The sequence below is a fragment of the Cucurbita pepo genome, chromosome LG01 (genome assembly GCF_002806865.2).
Source record: "Cucurbita pepo subsp. pepo cultivar mu-cu-16 chromosome LG01, ASM280686v2, whole genome shotgun sequence".
Lineage (NCBI taxonomy): Eukaryota > Viridiplantae > Streptophyta > Magnoliopsida > Cucurbitales > Cucurbitaceae > Cucurbita > Cucurbita pepo.
Genome location: NC_036638.1, coordinates 16,462,341 through 16,483,811, shown reverse-complemented (window position 1 = coordinate 16,483,811; position 21,471 = coordinate 16,462,341). Strand labels below are relative to the sequence as shown.

The 21,471-nt window shown below is 34.4% G+C and overlaps 4 protein-coding genes across 6 annotated transcripts; 2 read left to right on the top strand and 2 right to left on the bottom strand.

The window, feature by feature from the left end:
• Positions 1-429: 429 nt before the first annotated feature.
• LOC111801785 (ethylene-responsive transcription factor LEP-like) lies at positions 430-1,098 on the bottom strand. The gene has a single exon (XM_023685981.1). It carries the CDS (start codon positions 1,096-1,098, stop codon positions 430-432), a length of 669 nt encoding a protein of 222 aa, XP_023541749.1.
• Positions 1,099-6,789: 5,691 nt separating this feature from the next.
• Positions 6,790-8,418, bottom strand: LOC111788102 (40S ribosomal protein S27-2). The gene is made up of 4 exons (XM_023668293.1): positions 8,314-8,418; positions 7,459-7,560; positions 7,254-7,282; positions 6,790-7,142 (listed from the first exon to the last, which is right to left on the bottom strand). The coding sequence occupies exons 1-4, from the start codon at positions 8,314-8,316 to the stop codon at positions 7,016-7,018; spliced, it is 261 nt and encodes an 86-aa protein (XP_023524061.1). The 5' UTR covers positions 8,317-8,418; the 3' UTR covers positions 6,790-7,015.
• A 945-nt stretch (positions 8,419-9,363) lies between these two features.
• LOC111805641 (histidine biosynthesis bifunctional protein hisIE, chloroplastic) lies at positions 9,364-13,477 on the top strand. 3 transcript variants are annotated; one of them, XM_023690791.1, is made up of 6 exons: positions 9,364-9,519; positions 9,841-10,048; positions 12,330-12,575; positions 12,663-12,755; positions 12,834-12,985; positions 13,062-13,477. In XM_023690791.1, exons 2-6 carry the CDS (start codon positions 9,896-9,898, stop codon positions 13,264-13,266), a joined length of 849 nt encoding a protein of 282 aa, XP_023546559.1. In that variant the 5' UTR covers positions 9,364-9,519; positions 9,841-9,895; the 3' UTR covers positions 13,267-13,477. The 3 variants fall into 3 exon arrangements, with proteins under 3 accessions (XP_023546559.1, XP_023546566.1, XP_023546573.1); XM_023690798.1 differs by lacking the exon at positions 9,364-9,519 and having other exon boundaries at positions 9,942-10,048; positions 12,320-12,575; XM_023690805.1 differs by lacking the exons at positions 9,364-9,519; positions 9,841-10,048 and adding an exon at positions 12,114-12,138.
• Positions 13,478-16,299: 2,822 nt separating this feature from the next.
• On the top strand, positions 16,300-21,216 carry LOC111805580 (proline-rich receptor-like protein kinase PERK3). Its single transcript, XM_023690697.1, has 9 exons — positions 16,300-16,532; positions 16,624-17,602; positions 18,339-18,564; positions 18,655-18,863; positions 19,483-19,609; positions 19,696-19,767; positions 19,886-20,072; positions 20,159-20,291; positions 20,767-21,216. Exons 3-9 carry the CDS (start codon positions 18,417-18,419, stop codon positions 21,031-21,033), a joined length of 1,143 nt encoding a protein of 380 aa, XP_023546465.1. The 5' UTR covers positions 16,300-16,532; positions 16,624-17,602; positions 18,339-18,416; the 3' UTR covers positions 21,034-21,216.
• Positions 21,217-21,471: the final 255 nt, after the last annotated feature.

The window sequence follows — 21,471 nt, the reverse complement described above, 5'->3', positions numbered from 1 at the left end:
GTTCGTCCATATATTAACAATAGAAAAAAATTTAACGGGCGTTAATGCTACTTTAAATATGTTATGAGTAATTTTTAAATACAATGCTGAAGTATTTTTTTTTAATTTTTTTAAATTAAAATATATTAATGAAATATTTTAAAATTTTAAGAGTATTTAAAAAAATTAAAAATATAAAATAGAATAATAACTATTTTTATTCCAAATTAACCGTAAGAATTATTTATTTATTTTTTAATTTAAGATTATTTATTAAATTTGTTGAAAGTATAAAGGTAATAGTAAAAGAAAGGTTAAATAAAGTGCGAATACTTATATATATTATAATTAAATTGAGAGGATAAAGTCAAACTATCGCATGCATTACATTACATAATATATATATATATATATATATTATTCTAATTTATAATATGATAATAATTAAACTCAAGACTGAGGGAAATAGAAATTAGCCGCCGGAGACAGAAACTCGCCGGCGCCGGCGTCGGAAACAGCCGGCATTGAGCCGAAGATCGGGCCATGCACGTACTCGCTGCTCGAATCAAATCCGAAACACGATCCGATGTCAGTCGGAGACTGATCGAAATATTCAAATCCAGAGTTCTGCAATTCCATTAAACCCTGATTATAATTGTAATTGTAATTGTAATTCTCGGATTCCGACGAAATCGCGGGAGGAAACGGCGGGAGTTCAGCGCCGCCGTCTCCGTCGACGGAGAAGAGGCTTGGCGGCGAGTCTCTGGAAGGGGGGATTTGGTGGAAATGAGGCGGTGGAGTAGGCAGAAGCAGAGGAGCTTGATTGGGAGGGAGGGCGGCGGAGGGAGGTGGCGGCGGAGGGGGGAGAGAATCGGAGTAGAGGAAATTGGTACGAGCGAGGGAGCCGCGGAGGGAGCGGGCGGCGCAGTCGTAAGCGACTGCGGCCTCCTCGGCGGTGTCGAAGGTTCCGAGCCAGTGACGCTCTTTGGTGGAAGGGTCCCTGATCTCGGCGGCGTATCGGCCCCATGGCCGCCGTCGGACTCCGAGGAAACGGTGGGGCGTCGTTTCCGGCGGCGGCTGCTGCTGCTTTCTCTTGGGTTTTGACGGCGATGGACTCATTTTGTGAAGAAGATGAAGAAGCAGAGAAGCTCTGTTTTAGTATGAACTGAAGTTAGCTTGCGTGTGTGTGAGGGTTTATATAAGCGTAAGATGGCAATGCTTTGCTTCTTTTTGTATGTATTTTCTACCTAACATTGGTAGGGGTAGAGATGTCCACGGCTCACGACAAATACAGGATAACCGATATAAAGACGGGTTTCGGAGTTCATGGCATATACTAAAAATTGATAGAAAAACAAGTTTCGAAGCTCGGGACAGATACTAATAGTACATTATAAGCCTCTTCTGAGGCTTACAGAGTTCTCGAATAGCCTCCTCTTTATTCGACACTGTAGTCACTTTTAACTACACGTTCCAGGCTCACAATTCTTTGTTCCAACTTTTGTCATTTATTTTATTTTCAAATATTAAATTAAGATGGGTAATTCATCCAATTCAGATATTCACAACCAAGAAACATTAGATTCTCTTTCGGGTAGACCCTAAAAGGAGAAAAGAAGCCCGAAATGCCAACAAGCGTCTATTATTGAATTCACCCGACCCAACAATACCCCATTACGTCCAGTGTCAAAGTTACTGAATGGGTAAGTTACCACTCCCTAAAACAGACTATGTAATGTACTTTATCTGCTCGATTACAAACTTATATTTTATAGCCTTTTGTCGAGTTCGAAACGATTGATTACTGCTATCGACTATTTATATCTGCCTGCTTCTTGCTCGAAGATTTTGACGGGAGGCTGCAAGCGTTTCGGACAAAGCTGCAAGCACTCTATAAAAAATCAAAAACTCCATGTCGGGAACTCTCGAGTAAATTTACACAAAATAATAACGAGAGAGAGAGAGAGAGAGAAAGAGGGTGATTGTCACATTAACTTTCATTATCCATTAAATCTTCAGGGGAGGCTAACATAGAGGTAGGTATAAATATTATGTATGGGAGACCCTAAGATACAACATATATACCTAAGTATTTTTTTAAAAAATACAACATGTTATCAAAGTTTTAGCATATTATAATGTGACTTATAAGCAATGACAAAGTTTACCTATCATATTATAAAATGAAATAGGTGAATAATAATATAATTAAAAGTAGGTGCTTGAGTTAGGTGTATTAAAATAAATAATAATAATAATAATTATAATATAAAGTTTAGGGGTAAGCATGCATTCATGTGCTTCAAATTTGACTGATGGACAAAAGCCAAATAAATTCAGCAATCATATGCTCCACGCACCTTCTTCNTTTTTTTTTTTTTTTTTTTTTTTGAATTATTATTAGTTATTGGGACATTTTAATTATTTAAATTTTGTGAAAAAATAATATAAATTAGCGTTTTTGAGGTGAATTAAAAAAAATATAATTCATATTGTTGGATGAAAGTCCCACCTACCCGGGATTCCAAAAATACTATCTGAGAAGCAAAGTTACGAGAGTTTATGCTCAAAGTCGACCATATCATACTATTGTGGAGATTCGTGATTCTTAACCCATATAAAATAAAAAATAATTTTAAAATTTAAAATAAATATTTCTACGACAAATTTTAACGTAGTTTTCAAAAATTAGATGGCTAAACTTTCGATTTTTTTACGCTATACTCGATTTTTATTAATTTTAACGCTAAAAATAATGTTATATTTTTTTTTATAGATTTGTTAATTGAATGAAAATCAAATTTTGCATAAAATTAAATTGGATTAATGCATATAATTAAATAACTCAAATAAAAAATACAGTTTTTTTTTTTTTAAATAATATTATTTTTGTTGGGAGTAAGTTAAAGATTAAAAAAGAAAATTTTATAATTATTAAGTATATAATTATCTCGAAATATATTTATTATTTTATTTATTTATCGGTGGTCTCGATAAAAGAAACACTTTTGTTCTTTTTTCAACCATTCAAGATTTCCCGTGGACATCTCAATAGATTTCGAACCCATACGAAAACCAGACTGTCTATCGGAGGAAAAAAAAACCAATGAATCGGATACAGTTTTCTAGAAAATCTTCTAGAAGCAGATAATTATTCATCTGCTTCGCACGTTCTATGAATAAAAGAAACATTTTTGTTATTTTTTAACAATTAATGATTTCGGGTGGGCATCTCAACAGGTTTCGAACCCGTACGAAATCCTGACCAACTATCAGAGAAAAAAACGAATAAATCGGGTACAGTTTTCTAGAAAATCTTATAGAACCAGATAAATATTCATATGCTTCTCCCGTCTTATGAATAAAATAAACATTTTTGTTCTTTTTTCAACAATTCAAGATTTTTCGTGAACATCTCAATAGGTTTGGAACCCATACGAAATCCTGACCATCTATCAGAGGAAAAAAGAAAACGAATGGATCAGATACAGTTTTCTAAAAAATCTTCTAGAAGCAAATCGCACGTTCTATGAATAAAAGAAACATTTTTGTTATTTTTTCAACAATTCAAGATTTTCCGTGAACATCTCAATAGATTTCGAACCCATACGAAATCCTGACCATTTGTAAGAGGAAAAAAAACAAATGAATCAGATACAGTTTTCTAGAAAATCTTCTAGAAGCAGATAATTATTCATCTGCTTCGCACGTTCTATGAATAAAAGAAACATTTTTGTTATTTTTCAACAATTAATGATTTCCCGTCACATCTCAACAGGTTTCGAACCCATACGAAATCCAGACCATCTATCCGAGGGAAAAAAAAAACGAATGGATCAGATACAATTTTCTAGAAAATCTTCAAGAATCAGATAATTATTCATCTGCTTCTCACGTTTTGTGAACAGTCAGGACATTGAAGGTAGCAGTGTGATTCTATTTCTATTCGGTTTTGTTTGAAAAAAACGAAGAATCGAATAAATGTATAATTACTTTGAAATTAAAAATATATATTTTTTTAAAAATTAATTAATTATTATTTGGGGTTCTATTTTGATGGGTTGCATGTGAATGAATGAAAAAAGACGTATATAGAGACAAAAGGGTTCCTTTTTAAGAAAACGATGAGTAGACCTTCATAGCCATTACTCCAATATCATATTTATATTAATTTAACTTCAAATTACCATTACTTTCTTTTGACCATAACAAATCTCCTTTTTTATGCTCTGCTCCTTCATCTTTTTTATATTTTCAATTTAGTCCTTGTCTATTGATATTTTATAATTTAGTCCTTTTTTTGTTCGGGAATGCTCCTCGATAATAAACTTAGGTCGAATTGACTTTGAAAAAATAATTTCAATTTTATACCAAATTATTAGAAATTTAGAGGATGGATTAGAAACTTGAAATGATTATGTTTTCAATTAAGTCCCTGTGAATTGATATTTTGCAATTTAGTCCTTTGTCGTTTGTAAATATTGAAACTTGTTGATAATAACTTATGCGCCATAAAACTAAGAGAATTAACGAAAAATGTCATCCGAGTGAAGAAATTTTGAAATTTATTTTTGGAGACTAAATAGAAATAAAATTCAAAACTGAGTAAAAATATAAAAATATTTTGTACGGGAAAATCAGACCTAAAAATATAATATTTTAAAATTTAAAAAGAAAATAGAATCCATAGTTGGAAAATAAGACGTAAAAATATAATATTATAAAATCTGAAGACGAAATGAAAACTATAGTTGAAAATAAGACGTAAAAATATTACATTTTGAAACCTAAGGACAAAATGGAATCCATAGTCGGAAAATCTATCGTAAAAATATAATATTTTTAAATCTATTAACGAAATGGAAACTATAGCGTGAAGCATAAAAATATTATATTTTGAAACTTAAAGACAAAGGGAAATTATAACCTAAAAATCGAACGTAAAAATATAATATTTTGAAACTTAAGGATGAAAGGAAAGGTATGAGTCGGTAAAAATATAACATTGTGTTTATTATTATTTGGAAATATTTTATTGATCAAAGTTTTACCTATATAAAAATGTAAAAAGAAATTTATTATTATTTTGATAGAAGAAATATAAAAGAGATTTAATTGAAGTATATAATAAGAGTGATGTGGTTGATGACACTGACTATGGTGCAATCTTTTACAAGGAATTTTCAATAGCTAATTAGTAGCTATTAGCATCCCATGTGTGCTCTATACTTAATTACACACATTTTTATAATATCTTACCCAAACACCATAAAAAGTACTATTAAAAATAAAATAAAAAAAATTACTAGGGTAGTGCCTATCACGATTAAATTTTACATATATTTTAATTCGAACGAACTCATTCCGGTATGCGTATCCACCGATACAAACCTTATTTCAAATCTTATTTCGAATAAAGTGCATTCTCACCCTTATTCTCATCTCCGACCTTATCCCTCCAATCCAATAAGATCTCAAGAATGTTTCACCGATCTTATAGTTTAGACATTCTTTCTTAAAATATTTATTTGTATATCTTACCTTTTTTTAAAAAAAATAATGTATCTAGATGAAATTTTTTCAAGGATTTTAAAATCATTTATTTATTTACTAAGATTTAAACAATAAAACGGTTAAAATTGTCCAAAAAAGGTGATTTTGTTTACAAAATGCTTTTACAATTTTTTTTCTCCAATTATGCGGGCAAGCTTGGATTAAAATTATGTTTAATATTGTTTTTATTATTTACAAATAAGTAGTTGGTCCGAGACTCAAATTCTTTCATTCTTGTTCCTCATTTTTCATCTTTTTTTTTTCATTACAAAGGAGATAAAATTCTCTCTGGCGTTCAGGATAGTAGGTTGAATCGATAATCCAGTGACATGTTGACAAGGCTAATGTTATTTTCGTGTAGACGAGAGGACATCATAGACCGTACAAATCAAAATCCAATAAGAACCACAGTGAGACGACTCTTTGAATAAAAGGCATCAACAAAATGAATTGCTTCAAGGGTTGGGAAACAGTTGAGTCCACCAAATCGCATGAGGCTGTGATGCGAAAGGTCCAAATTTAGGAGGAAATAGTTGCAACAATCAAGCGAACGAGCAACATTGGTGTCTGTAATGAATGCCACTTTCGACAAAAACACAAATTGGCCTGTAATTGATGCTACCATTGGTTTGTATCAAGATGCAGCTGGTAAAAGAATTAAGCTCTCATTGGAGATACTCATGCTTAAAAAAAGTCCTTTAAAAAAAAAGATTAAATACAACCAATTTTTGAGTTCTAAAACTTCGAATCAAAGCAAATTACGCCCTTAAGTTTCCTAATTATATTTATGATAAATAAAAACTAATTTCAATATTTTGAAACTTAATATCACCACAAGACAAAGTATTTAACTACATGCACCACATAAAATCATCCTTCTCTACCATTATTCAAATATATAAAACAAAGCCCAGCTTCATCACAGTTGAAGAACTAAAATAAACACTTTAAACCCACAAAATAAATATAAAATAAAATAATGATGAGAAATCAGTGGAGAAACTAACAAGGAAGCCTCAAAACTAAATGTTCTGTACATGAAGGAAAAAAAAGAAGAGAAAAAGAAGGATACTTTTACAGCTCGCAGCACCATTTTTCCTCCAACAAACGACACTTAACATTAAGAACATGTCATTGAAATAAAAATAGTATTAAATTCATGATGCAAAATCAGATGAGTAGTGAAAGATTCTCCTGCATGAATGCATATCATAAACTCATAGGCATTCACTCCAATGAAGGAAAATGAAGAACAGATGAAAGAAATCTAAGCTTTACTAAATGAAACTAACAGTTCGGTACATAAAATTCTTCTTTTAAACAAAACCATAACTCTAAAAAGCCAAATATAATCTATTGAGGAGAGTGAGAGCACAATCAAGTCTGGTACCGTACAAGAAAAATAAATATACCATGATCAAAACAGAGACAGCGTCTTCTTCCATCAAAAAGAAACAAGGAACCTCATCATCTTCATCATCAATCAATCGCCCTTTCTCCTGAAAGAACACCCTTCGGTGAGTCTAGCACGCCCTCCAGTTGGTTGGCACAAGACGGTCTGGCAGTTCCCGCATACCACAACAGTTTGAGAGTGGCTAAAGACAGTGGTACTGCATATCATCAAAGAAAACTACAATCAGACGGGTTCAACACAACATCCTCGATCAGAATCCAGAAAATTTGCAGAGTACAACAAACTAATGAAAAGGAATGGCACTTACATGTTGAAGCATCCCTGGCACTTAACGTCCTTCAAGTCGAAACACAATGAAAGGCAAAACTTGTCAGAACAACATATAATTCAAGGCAAAAGCAGAAACGTTAACAGGTTGGAATGTGTATGCTATTAAGAAGCGCCTCCCCGAGAAAAAAAATTGATGGGCATAGAAATAATGGCATGAAATTGAAATAAAATCAAAGGTATACCATGAAGAAGGAATTGGGCGACTGCACAAGACGCTTGAGCTTGTGTTTCCTCTTCTCAAGCTCAGCAGGTGGATTCAGCAAATCAATATCGTTTTGGAGAACCTATTGACAAAAATAAAAAAAAAATCCAAGTTGATCAACTCCAAATTTGAGAATCCACAGCAGTATTTTACATCATTACACTTGTCTAATACCAACAGCTCGAACATGCATTTATATGGCTTTAATACTCGACTTGCGGGTTTTATATAAAAAAATCATAAAGAGACGTTCAAGTAGCAGAAGTTTGTTAAGAACATACGTGATGTGTACACTACAGAAATATGAAACTATTTACAAACACAAGAGCGAGATTCCATTCAACGGACACCAGTTTTGCAAAGAAATCTATTCCAAAATAACTTGAGGACATCAGATAAAAATCAAACCCCCGCAAATTTAAAAAATAAAAGAATTTCATACAATTCAGTACATCAGAGTAGCGGAATGAAAAATATTTTTGCACTACTATCTCGATAAACATTTCTTAGCGTTCTCCGCTCATATTATGAAACACATCTTTCTATAATCTTAATGCATTTTTCGTTCGCAAAACCCAAAGAATTCTAAATACGACAGAACANAAAAAAAAAAAAAAAAAAAAAAACGCAAAAATTCTAGTATACAGAGGTTTCATTTGTATCGATATTCGTATCCTCATCCTACAACCATGAATCCACAACTCAAAACGGTTCAAATAAAACTCCGAGGCTTAAACACACCGAAATACATTCAACTGTCCGAACAAACAGATCCGAAACGAAAAACAAGATTCTACACTACAATAATCTGAGTAGGAGAGGAACGAGAACTCACCATGTTGGAAAAATCTGGAACGAAAACCGGTGAAAGAAGAAAATCCTGCAAGGCCTATAGGGAGAAGCGCACGACCGCAGCAGAGGGAGGAAGCAAGAACCCTAAAACCTCATTTTTATATATAGGGTTGCGCAAACAGGCCGTAAAAAATGGGCTTTTTAAATTTCAAAGCAGGTTTTGGGCCTTAAGTTGGATAATCCAAAATAATAATAATAATAATAATAAAATCGTCCTACTTATTTTTATTTTTATTTTTCTAAAATACATGTTTTTATACATTTATAAATTCATTAATTTAATTTTCGAAGACACGTAATATTTATTAATATTACAAATTTATGATTTTTTAAATAATAATAATTTCTTGTTAAAAGTCATTTATATATATATATATACGAATTTTTCAATTGTGTGGTGGCGTGATCTCGACACACTGCCACGGCCACCCTTTAGGAAACTCAAGATCGTAACTCTCGTTCTCATCAATACCATAATGACCACTCGTTAATTGTAACTTAAATCCTTAAAATCAATATTTTAAAATAAAGTTATTATCGAAATAATTTTCTGTTAAATTTTAAAATTTAAAATTTATAATATAACGTTAGAACGTGTTTTTTATAAACTCAAATTTTAATGTTACGACATAGTATTAATATTTATTTATTTACTTATTAGGTAAGCAGGGAAGATATACCGTTATATTTGTATATAAAAAAATAAGTTAGTGAAGCCGAGATTTGGGTAAGGTCGGGTAAATAATATAATCTCCATCTCCAACCTCATTTAGCTAATAAAAATAAATATTTTCGGCTTATTTCTTCATTTTTCATTTAAATTAATATTCTCTAAAAAGAAAAATGCAAAAGTGACTCGGGTGGAGTTGGATAGAGAATATAATCTCGGTCTCTAGCCTCGTCTAACGAACGAGAATAAATCGGTTCCAATTTCTTAAATTTTCATTTAAAAATATAATTTATGCAAAATTATAAAAATATACCATATTTTAAAGTTGTGTTAACCCTACTTAACAACATAACAGCCCAAGCCCATTCATCATACAGTTTATATTAGGGTTTTCAATCTCTACCAGTGTCACTACCGACGACATTGCAGTTCCATTGCAGCTTCGGTGCCGCCGTCATCTCTCTTTCCAGATTCACTTCGCTTCCGCCCTCTTCAATCATCATCTCTCTCTCTTTTACAGTAAGTATTGATTGTTTCCTCCAATCACCCAACCCTTTTCTCTTGTTTTTGTTTGCGTTTAATTTATGGCGCCGCCGCCGCCGCCGCCGCCGCCGCCGCCGCCGCCGTCCCACTGCAGTCCCGCCCTCGCCATTGGCGAAGAACAGATGGAAGGAAGTATTTTGACGAGTGTAAATGAGTTTAGGAGCGAAGGTTGTGACATAGATTATTGTAAAAGAAACGAAGGGTTCTTCATATTCTCCTAAAGTTTCTCAATATATTTTGAACTTTTTTGAGTACTTCAATTCCTTAACGTATCTTGTCATGGTTGTGCATTCCCAGATTCGATCGCGATTTTCTTTACAAGAAGGGAAGATCCTGAGCTCCCTATATTAATATGTCGACTTCGACTTTTGGATGCCAGTCTTTGAGATTTTCCCCCAGGGGACGCCTCTTCGCATCAAAGAACTCTGTTTCCAGGAAGTACAGATGTAATGCTACGTTTGCTTCAATGAGCGAATCGGGAAAAGACCTTTCACTTCAAATGAAGGTACTTGAACTATTTCCTTCATGTGCATATTCATGTGCTCTATGTTAATAGATGATTTTTTATACAAACCACTTGATACGGGACAATTACTTAGAAGACTGGATATTTTAGGAATAAAGATGCAACTAAATAACATTGTTCTCTGCACCCTCTTGAAGGAAATATCCATATAATTTGTTTTAATCAATTTACCAGTCTTAACAAGGAATCTACCGTGTTTATTTGGTAGGGTCCGTTATATAATGTCTGGAAGAAAAAATGGGAGATTTGATCAAAATCTTGTCAAGGTGTTCATCGTTGCCCGATAATACTTATTATTATTATGCGAGCTACATCTGGACTCCACATTCTATAGAATCTAATTTGATAGCATATAACCTAGGTTGGAAGATTTGACAACTCATCATATCTCTTATAGTATATCTTAGACTCAAATTTCCTTTGGCAAGTGTAGATATCTAATGTGGCGAGGAGTCGTACACTCACAAAAGTACAAAGAAAATAAATAACTAGCTAAAATGAAAGATATATAATGAAAGTAAAATAAAATGGTTTGGAATGGGTATGCTGCTACAAGTAACACACTCTGGACAAGCATGACTGTGACACTATTCATGAATTTTTAAAAGAATTTTACCAGACTTAGAAAAGGATCTACCTAGTTTTTGTGGTTGGGCCTGTTATATTATGTCTGGAAGAAAAATTGGGGAGACTTGATCAAAATCTCTTCAAGGTGTTCATCGTTGCCCGATGATACTAAATATTATCATGTGAGCTACATCTGGACACTACATTCTATAGATTCCAACTTAACTGAGTTGCTTGTGTTGATATATTCTCAGATTTTGTTGAATGATGTATTCATAATTTGTGTGATGTTGAGCATGTGCTTTTGAAAATGAAAGCTGCATGTAATAGTTTGACTTTCACTAATGTTGAAGGATGCCAACGAATTCATGACTATTTTCTGTGTTTTATGATCAACTTACAAAACAAGTTTCCATAACCACAAAAACATTTGGAAACAGAAGGGATGTCAAAAAATGAAGTTAGTACGATGAATGTAAAAAACAATCAATCGCTACATATTAGTTCTTTGTACTCTCTAAACTCCATGAAGAGATTTTAGTACTGGGATTATCTGGACCTTTGTGAAGGCAATATTTACTTGTTTTTTTTCAAAGAACTTTACCATTCTTAATGAGGGATCTACCTTGGTTTTGTGGTTGGGCCCGTTATATTATATGTCTGGAAGAATAAATGGTGGAGATTAGATCACAATCTCTTCTAGGTGTTCATCGTTGCCCGATAATACTTATTATTATTATGCGAGCTACATCTGGACTCCACATTCTATAGAATCCTACTCAGTTGAATTGTGTTGACATAGTCTAGCATTTCTTTGCATGATGTAGTCATAATGTGCGTGCTTTTGACCATCTGCTCTTTGAAAAGAGAACTGTATGTATTAGTTTAATTCTCCATTACCGTTGAAGAAATGACTGCTTATTCACAATTTTTTTTATTTCTTTTATTTTTTATGATCAACATATAAAACCAGTTTTCATAACCACTAAAACATTTAAAAATAGGGAAGGACATATGTTGATAAGATGCAGGTATCAAATATAGGGATGTGACCAGATAAAGTAATGTCGTGCACACATCTGAATGCAACATTCACATTTTTTATGCATGATATGGCGTAGAATTTTGCCAGACTCAATAATAAGGAATCTATCTTCTTCATTTGGTAGAGTCCATAATGTTTCTGGAAGACTAATTTGGGGAGATTTGATCAAAATCTCTTTAAGGTGTTCATCGTTGCCCAATAATACTTTTTATTGTTATTTGAGCTACATCTGGACTCCACATTCTATTACTTCAACTTGGTTGAATTGATTTTGTTGGTGTTGTTTGACCCATGCGTTTTAAAAACGAGCTCGAAAGTGAAACCTTGTGCTGCTAAAAATGGTATCAAAGTCAGGCACCGGGCGGTGTGCCAGCGAGGACGTTGGTCCCCAAAGGGGGTGGATGGATTGTGAGATTCCACATCTGTTTGAGAGGGGAATGAAACATTCCTTATGAGGGTATAGAAACTTCTCCCTAGCAGATCCAATATTCACATTATTCCCTTACTAATACTAAATGAGCCATCATAGTGTATATTTACTCGGAGATCCAATAATGCTTTACTTAACCTTCTCTGATTCCGTCTGTTCTTTTCTTCTTCTGATTAGTCTATTATTATAATCAAATAATATCCAACAGTATGTTTCAGGTTGAGACACTGTTAGATAGCATAAAATGGGATGACAAAGGTCTGGCGGTAGCTATAGCTCAAAATGTTGACACGGGGGCTATACTAATGCAAGGATTTGTGAATAAGGAGGCTATTGCTACAACTGTTTCCCAACGTAAGGCTACATTCTATAGCCGATCCCGATCACAGCTGTGGACAAAGGGAGAAACCTCTAATAACTTCATAAACATTCACGACATATTCCTCGATTGTGATCGTGATTCTGTACGATTCTAATCGACTATGACCTAAAACACGAGCTTATTGTGGTTTACTGTTCATGGCTAACACAGTTTTAAAACTGATTGTTAGATAATTTATCTCGGGAAGCCTGTTGGGCCTACTTGTCATACCGGAGCTGAGACATGCTATTATACATCACTTGATGATTCGATAAATCAACAGGTCTGCTGCGTTTATCTAATTGTTTATGGCTAATGAAGTGAATGAGCTTGTGACTTATTTGTCTGTTAATTCTTGTAGGATGCAAAAGATAAACTGGCCTTGTCCACTCTGTACTCGTTAGAATCTACAATTTCCGAACGCAAAGCAGAAATAGAAGTGCCACAAAATGGCAAACCCTCATGGACAAAACGCCTATTACTCGACAACAACTTGCTCTGCTCAAAGATAAGGTATCGTATTTGAAATCAACGTTTAGTTGTAGTCCTGGTTTCCGACAGGTTCTGTATTTGTTCCCCATCTTGACAGGGAAGAAGCAGACGAGTTGTGTCGAACATTGGAAGAGAACGAGGATAAGTCTCGCGCTGCCTCGGAAATGGCAGATGTTCTGTATCATGCCATGGTTCTCCTTGCAGTTAAAGGGGTAGAGATGGAGGACGTCCTTCAAATTCTTCGCCAGAGATTTTCTCAGTCAGGCATCGAGGAGAAGAAAAGTCGGGTACCGAAAAGTTAATTAATCTGCTATTACGAGTACGTATCATTGTATGAATCAGCTATTGAGATTATCACATGTATCGATCGGCTTCAATTATTGAGAGTATTTGGATATCAAGCGGCTTAAAAGCTGCCATAATTTTTGGTTCTTGTATTGTTTGACAACTCTTTGTGAAGGCAACTACCTGGTTTTTCATTTTTCTTATACAGCAGCTGTTGTTCTTTTCAGATGTACACTGATTTTTAATAAGCAATTAGGGACTATAAGAGAATCTTGCTAAAGCTCATTTAACTATAATCTTAATCATTATTTTGGTGGTTGAGCTTTCATGGCTACCTACTGGGTTCATTGAAAAGGCAAGTTTGAAGTCACAAGGTATGTAAGATGCTGAGTTTTTGTTTAATTCTTAAATGATAAGTATGATATGAGGACAAATTCTTAAATGATAAGTATGGTATGAGTACCTATTTGAACTATAGTGGGTTCAATTCGAGTTTCGAGAGTTCAGGTCCCAAGCTGGCTCGGTAGGGGTAAAGGTAATGGAGAGTGTATGGATTCAATTTTTTCTGGTCCATGGAACTCGAGATAGAAGTAGGAGTAGAGAGTGTTGAGGTAGAAGTAGGAGCGGAGAGCCTTGACCCAACTTGAAGGTCTTTGGTGTTTGACTAGACAATTTTCTGCTTAAGACTAAGAACATAAAAGTAATTCACCTCGGAGATTAGATATGTCGTCCATATGACCTGTAACGTTAGAACTGGGTGGACATAAAGAGTTCGTGAGTAGTTAAAGTAATCTTGGACTTCGAGACATCCTATATACTCAGGTAGCAACACCCTCTATACATAGAATGGGCCCGTGTGCTGTTAAAGTACCATTTGAAACTTCGAGGCATTCTAGATACTCAGGTAGCAACACCCTCTATACCCATAATGGGTTCGTGTGCAGCTCAAGTACCGTTTGGAACATCAAGACATCCTAGATACTCGGGTAGCAACACCCTCTATATCCAGAATAGGTCTGTGAGCAGTTAAAGTACCGTTTGAAACTTCGAGACATCCTAGATACTTAAGTAGCAGTAGAGACTAGGTTTGAAATGGGTGAACTACACCCACTATACCTAGAATGAGTTCATGCGCGGACCATTTAAAACTTCGAAACATCTTAGATACTCAAGTAGCAACATCCACTATACCCAAAATGGGTCCACGAGCAGTTAAAGTATCGTTTGGAACTTCGAGACATTATAGATACTCAAGCAATAGAGACTAGGCTTAAACTTTCTAGAACCCAAAGTAAAGTACGTGGACATCTATTAGATTAAAGATGGGATGAGAGCCTACAACTAGATCTACATTTTAAATTATATTTAATAAAATAGTTTATTTTCAAAAATTTCTTAAAATTTTGATAACCATTTACCAACTATGTACGATTAAAATGTTATATTAATAAATAAATTAAAAAAAAAAAAGGAAGTAAGCAAATTAAGGAGATTTGTTTTTAAATATTAATTATATATAAATGGGCAAAATAAATAGATTTAAAATGATATAAATACAAAGCATTCACATTGAAGTGTAATATAAAATTAAAAGATTATCATAAGTTGACTTATAAGGAATAAGATTAAATTAATATACATTATACAATTAATCTCTTAAATTAATACTAACAACATTATTGAAACATCCCATAATTATAAAAATAAATAAATAAACAAAAGAGCTAATCCCACTTTCTATAATTTATCCCTCACTAAAATTATTTCTATAATTACAATAACAATATTCTAAGAAAAGGTTAATTTCACTTAATATAATAATAATAATAATAATAATAATAATAATAATAATATAATAATAGTTTATGAAAAATAATGATGTGACTGTTCTCTTAATTATAAATATTGATTTGAAAGCTTTCTTTTTGTTTAAGAGGTTGAGTCTCAATCAACTGATTATTGAAATATTTTATTTTATTTATTCCAATTTTTACATACTTTTATTTTTTTATTTCAATTATTTTTAATATTTTATATGAATTACCTTTAATGTATTTATTTGTTTTTATGTCAAAATATTAAAATAATATATTACACAAAAATGTCAATATTATTATTATTATTATTTTATTTTACCTGACGATTCAGTATTCATATGACTGGATAATCCAACTAACTCGAACTACTCGTTTTAATATTTTTTTTGGTCGGGTAGAACCTATTTGAAAACAGGGTCGGGTTGAGTTGGATTGTGCACTCTATTCGGGTCGGGTCACCAATCTAACCAACCTGAAATTTCACGCTGGTTCATAAAAAATTTCATCTCAACTCGTATAAGTTGACAATTAATTTTAATATGAACAACTTATAATGTTATGGGATATACACGGATTAGGTTAGAGAAATCTTTTGTACCAACCAACCCTAAATTTTGAGCTAGTTAGGTTGGTGGATTGGTGACCCGAGCATAAATCATAACCCAACCCTACTCTTTATTCTCAGGTTAGTCGAGTTTATTGGATAAACAAAAAAAATGTAAACTCACAAACCAACCGAAACTCAAAAAAACCTAAACCAATTCAATATATATGATTTGAGTTGAGTAATTTAAATTGGTTGAGTTCTCGTGTTTAAGAAATTAAAGGGAGAAGTAAAGTCACTATTTTAAAAGCCCACAGATATACTCGAGAAACCAACAAAAAATAATCCGAAAGTATAATAGACCCAAACAAACCACGGGAAAAATGAACTAAAAAACAGCCGTTAAAGTATAGATAATACTTTTCACCTGGCGTCCTAAACAATCCATTTTGAAAATTACAATACTATCCTCGACTTTTTAAGAGCTACTCTTAATATGGTTATAGTTCAAAAGTTAAACGGGAAATCGGTATGATCGTGGTTTAGACCGACGTGACGATAACGGAGACGTTTATTAGAAGACTTATATATATATATATATATTTTTTTTACNGGAAGAAAAAACCAAAATTGTTTTCTTTTCACACATAACCCTTCTTCTTTCTGTTTCACTCCGCAACAAAATTTGGTGTCATTATCCGTTCATACTCTCTTAGTATAAATCATCTTCTCTCAAATTTCTTTAATATCATCTCAAATTTTCACTGTTCTTTCACCAAAAAAACATTTGGGTCAGTGGAAACGAAGCGATATCAACATAGCTGGCTGGTGGGGATCGTAAACCCCACATAGCCGCTGCTTTGAATTTCCCCTTTTCTTTTCTCTTCGTGTTCTTGTTTAATCAAGATTCTTCAGAAAATGGGTAATGATTTTGAGTGATTTGATTATCGTTTTGCTTTTTGTTGTTGATTTCTTGGGTTTCTGGAGTTGAATTCGTTCGCTGATTCTTGCAGCTTAGTGATTTGAACACAGCCAAGATGCTCTGTACACGACAGAGATGAACGAACCCACCCATTCTTTCAAGTTGCAGTAGCAGACAACACTATTTTGCTGCTTTACAGCCCACACATTACTCAACAAAAACAACAATATATATCAAATTTCAATCCACTTTTTTTCTATTTCTCTCTCTACATTATCACTTTCTTTGTTCTTATTCATCATTGATCGTTTTTTCTTCCTTCCATTTGAGTTTTCACCACATGGGTTTTGTTCACTGATCGTTTTGGGGTTTTGGGTTCTTATTAATCTTGTTTTTGAGGTTTGAAATTGGGTTTAGTTAGTAAAATTAGATTAAATTAACTCTGTTCTTTCTCTCTCTAGGTACATTATTACTCTTTTGTTGTTATTGATATTGATATTGATCCATTTTCTTCCTTCAATTCGAGTTTTGGTCACATGGGTTTTGTTTCTTTGGTTGTTTTATCAAAAGGGTAGGCCGGGTTTTGATCTGATTTTGATTTTGTTTTTGTTTTTGGTGGCGTTGAAATTTTAGAATCGTGGGTTTTGTGGGTTTGTTCTTATGGTTTTTTAATTTGGGTTGGTTTGGTGGAGGGGAAAACGAAGCAATAAAAACTTTGAGAAATTGTTGTCGGCGCGAGGTCACTTTCTGTCGGCATTGTCTGTAGCCAATGATGCATTTGGTATTAATTGAACCAAAAAGTACTCTCCCCGTTGTTTCTGTTGCTGTTTAGCCGATTTCGTCATCTTCTTCCTTCGATTTCAACTAAGATATTTGCAGCAACTGATGATCGGCCGCCATTTTTGTGGTTTTTGAGTTCTTTGATCCTCCATTTTTGAATGTGGGTTGAATTTCATCAGCTTTTCTCATCCTTTACTGGAAAGAAACCTGTTCTTCATTTGCTGATTGTCAAATGACGCAACGTTTTCAGAAGATCTGCAGCTTTTTCCATAGTTTCTTCACGATTTCAGGTCTGTTTTTAATTGTTCTTCTTGTTCATGATGATGATGATGATGATGTTCATGTTCTGTTCCTGTTGTTGTCGCTGAATTTAGATGTTTATTGTGATGAACAAGATGAAGATCTGTGCCTTGAACTTTGTTCTGTTCTTGTGGTTTAATGTAAGAATTGTTTTGATATCAAACACTTCAGGATAGGCGACACACTCCTGGTTTGGTTTCTGATCATAAAAATTTGTTTATGAAGTGATAGAATTGAGGATTCTTTGGACTATGTTCGATAATTCTTAGAAATTGTTCTTGTTTTATCATCGATGAGCTTCGTTGTTCTTAAGAAAACATTTGAATTCTTAGCTAAATTCCCGAAAATTTGTTTACGAAGGGATATAATTGAGGATTCTTTAGACTATGTTCGATAATTTTTAGAAATTGTTCTTGTTTTATCATCGATGCATTTCATTGTTCTTAAGAAAACGTTTGAATTCTTAGCTAAATTCCCGAAACTTGTTCTTGTTTTATCATCGATGAGTCTCGTTGTTCTTAAGAAAACATTTGAATTCTTAGCTAAATTCCCGAAAACAATACGAAATCATTAAAAGACACGTAAAAAATAGATATCAAAACAAGGAAACCCATAGGTAGAAGTAGTATTATAAAAAATGAAACGGATATCAAACGAGAACGGATCCCGAACCGACGAGGGTCGTTTAAACTTGTGGTGGTTTGAGTGTTGTGTTTTTTTTCTCAGGTTCAATGTATAAGAGTGTGTATAGTCATTGTTATACTGTAAAAAAGCATCAACGGTGAAGGGAAGAACTCACATGAGATGTCAAGGATCCTAGCAGCAATATTAGGAGGTTCTGCAGGAGCTGTGGCATTGGTGGGATTGATTATTGTGCTTATAAGATTCTTAGCTCGCTCGAGAAACGCTACAAGAACATCGGAGACTGGCTCTTCGGATCCTTCTATTCAAGGTATTGGTTTCGTCTTCGCTGCTCGAGTTATCGATTAGCACACGTAGTTTAATCTATCATCAGCTGGTTGTGTTTTTTGATTACTTGTAGTGGGAAGACATGTCGGGATCGAGTTGTCTCTACGGGATGCTAGGCGTTTCGAGATGGCAGAGTTGGCGTTAGCCACTAATGATTTCAGCGACAAGAACTTGATTGCTGAAGGGAAGTTCGGGGAGGTCTATAAAGGCATGCTTCACAATGGGATGTTCGTCGCTATCAAAAAACGGCACGGAGCGCCTAGCCAGGACTTTGTGGATGAGGTAATCTTCATTTGTTGTCTTCAACANCCCCCCCCCAACGATCACGAGGTCGTTAAAGTCTCGTCTCTCGAAGTATTAACTCGACACGTGAATTTCATACTCTACCGCACCTGTTTTTTCTTTCACGTATTGATTAATGCAAATCATACTCTACCGCACCTGTTTTTTCTTTTGAGATCATCACGTATTGATTAATGCAAAACTAACAGCCTAGGCCTACCGCAAGCGGATATTGTCCTCTTTGGGCTTTCTCGTTCGGGATTCTCTTCAAGGTTTTTAAGATGCGTTTTAAAAACCTTGAGGGGAATCCCGAACGGGAAAGCCACCCCTCAAAGAAAGCCCAAAGAAGATAAGATCTGCTTGCGAGTTTCACTTGACATTCACATATTGTAACAGCCCAAGCTCACTGCTAGTAGATATTGTTCTCTTTGGGCTTTTCCGTTCGGGCTTCCTCTCAAAGAGGACAATATTTGTTAGCGTTGGGTTCGGGTTGATGTTCTCTTTAGTTGCTCATTTTGCCTTACTAGTTAGTGATCGGCTCCCTTTCATCTAGGAAGGGACGGTACTTGCATCGATGTTCAGTTCATGTTTCGATCTAATTTATTTCATTTACTATCAGGTACACTACCTCTCGTCTATTCGACATCGAAATTTCGTAACTCTTTTAGGCTACTGCCAGGAAAACAATCTACAGTTTCTCATCTTCGATTACATACCGAACGGAAGCGTTTCTAGCCACTTATATGGTAATGGTCCATCCAGCTGCCTAGCGAAAATTTTATGGTTCCTACGTGCAAAAGCTCTATTTCTTAAAGAGCACGGGTGTTTGCAGGCACCGAGCAGCGTTCGGCTGAGAGGCTCGAATTCAAGATCAGACTCGCAATAGCTCTGGGGGCAGCTAAAGGTGATCTCTTGTAGATTGACTAATCATCGAATATATCAAATGGTGAAACCAAATTCTTATCTATGAATGCTTACAACGAACTCGTCCCTCGGTTACGTAACCCGATTATCTTATGCAGGTCTGTCGCATCTTCACTCCATTACCCCGCGTTTGATACACAAAAACTTTAAGACGTCCAACGTACTCGTAGACGAGAACTTTATAGCTAAAGTGGCCGATGCAGGACTTCACAATGTCATGGGACGATCTAGCATTTCAGAATCATCGTCTCGAGCAACAACGGATGAGATATTCCTCGCTCCCGAGTATTCATTCTAAAACTTTCTACAATCGATATCAACACTGCATGTTCTATTCGTTCGTATTTTTCATCTTCCGTCCTCTTTTGTAGGGTAAAAGAGTTTCGACAATTCTCTGAAAAGAGCGACGTATATAGTTTCGGCGTATTCCTTTTGGAGTTGTTAAGCGGTCAAAAAGCGTCGGATGCACCTGTTTCCAATCCAAATTATACTCTGGTTGATTGGGTAAGTCGTTTTCTCTACTCAAAAGCTCATAGTCGAACTGATCATTGTCTTGCTCTAAATAATCTCGGTATCGGTCGAACGTTTTTATAGACATTGTTTTTGTTAACTTTTGGACATGGTTTACTTTTCTCGATACGACTCCGATCTCGGGAAAGAGAACGAAGGTTAATGAAAGCAATACGGACCCTACTAGTTCACATAGGTCTAGTATATGGCATCCAGGTTGCAAATAGGACATTATTCTCGTATTTATAGACGTTTTTGTTAACTTTTGGACATGGTTTGCTTTTCTCAATACGACTCCGGCCTCGGGAAAGAAGTCGAAGGTTAATGAAAGCAATACGGACCCTACTAGTTCACATAGGTCTAGTATATGGCATTCGGGTTGCAAATAGGACACTATTCTCGTTTATCTTGCTATCTTTTGCGTTTATCGAATTCTGAAACCGTGTTACGTTCCATACCTATTTGAAAGATACAAAGCAATCCGAAAAAGAACGATATTGGTAGCGTTATGGATCCGAGATTGGGGAAGAAGAGCTTCACGGAGGAAGGTATGGGTGAAGTGATGCATTTGATCGCTCAATGCGTCGGGTACTCGAGCGAGAGGCGGCCGGTGATGAGCTATGTGGTGATGGAGCTTGAAAGGATACTGGAGAAGGAGATGAACTTGACAACAGTGATGGGAGAAGGGAGTCCAACGGTTACTCTTGGAAGTCAGTTGTTCAAAGCCACAAAGTAAAAAGGGAAAACACAGGCTTGTTTATGTTTAGTTCTTTATTATTTTTATTTTTATTTTTATTTTTATTTTTAAATATTAAATTCCCTTTTAAATTTCCCTCCACATCAGAAAATATGAGCAACAGAGCTCAGCTGTTGTAAGTGTATAAAAAAAGAAACAGCTGAATCATTCTTTTTTTTATTATTATTTTTTATTTATAATTTATAATTTTCATTTATCGATCCCGGAATGACCTCGAGTTATTCACGGTTCGTTAACGGGTGTTTGTTTCGTGAGTTGAACCTAATGAATTAGCGCCTATGTTCGGCTCGGCTCTTATTTAGGTTTAATTGGTTAAACTCATAAGATCTATTTTGGGATCGAAATATTATTTAAAATATTTTAATCTTTTATATGAAATAAATTATTAAAAATAAAGTTTTAAAATATTTCGTAAAT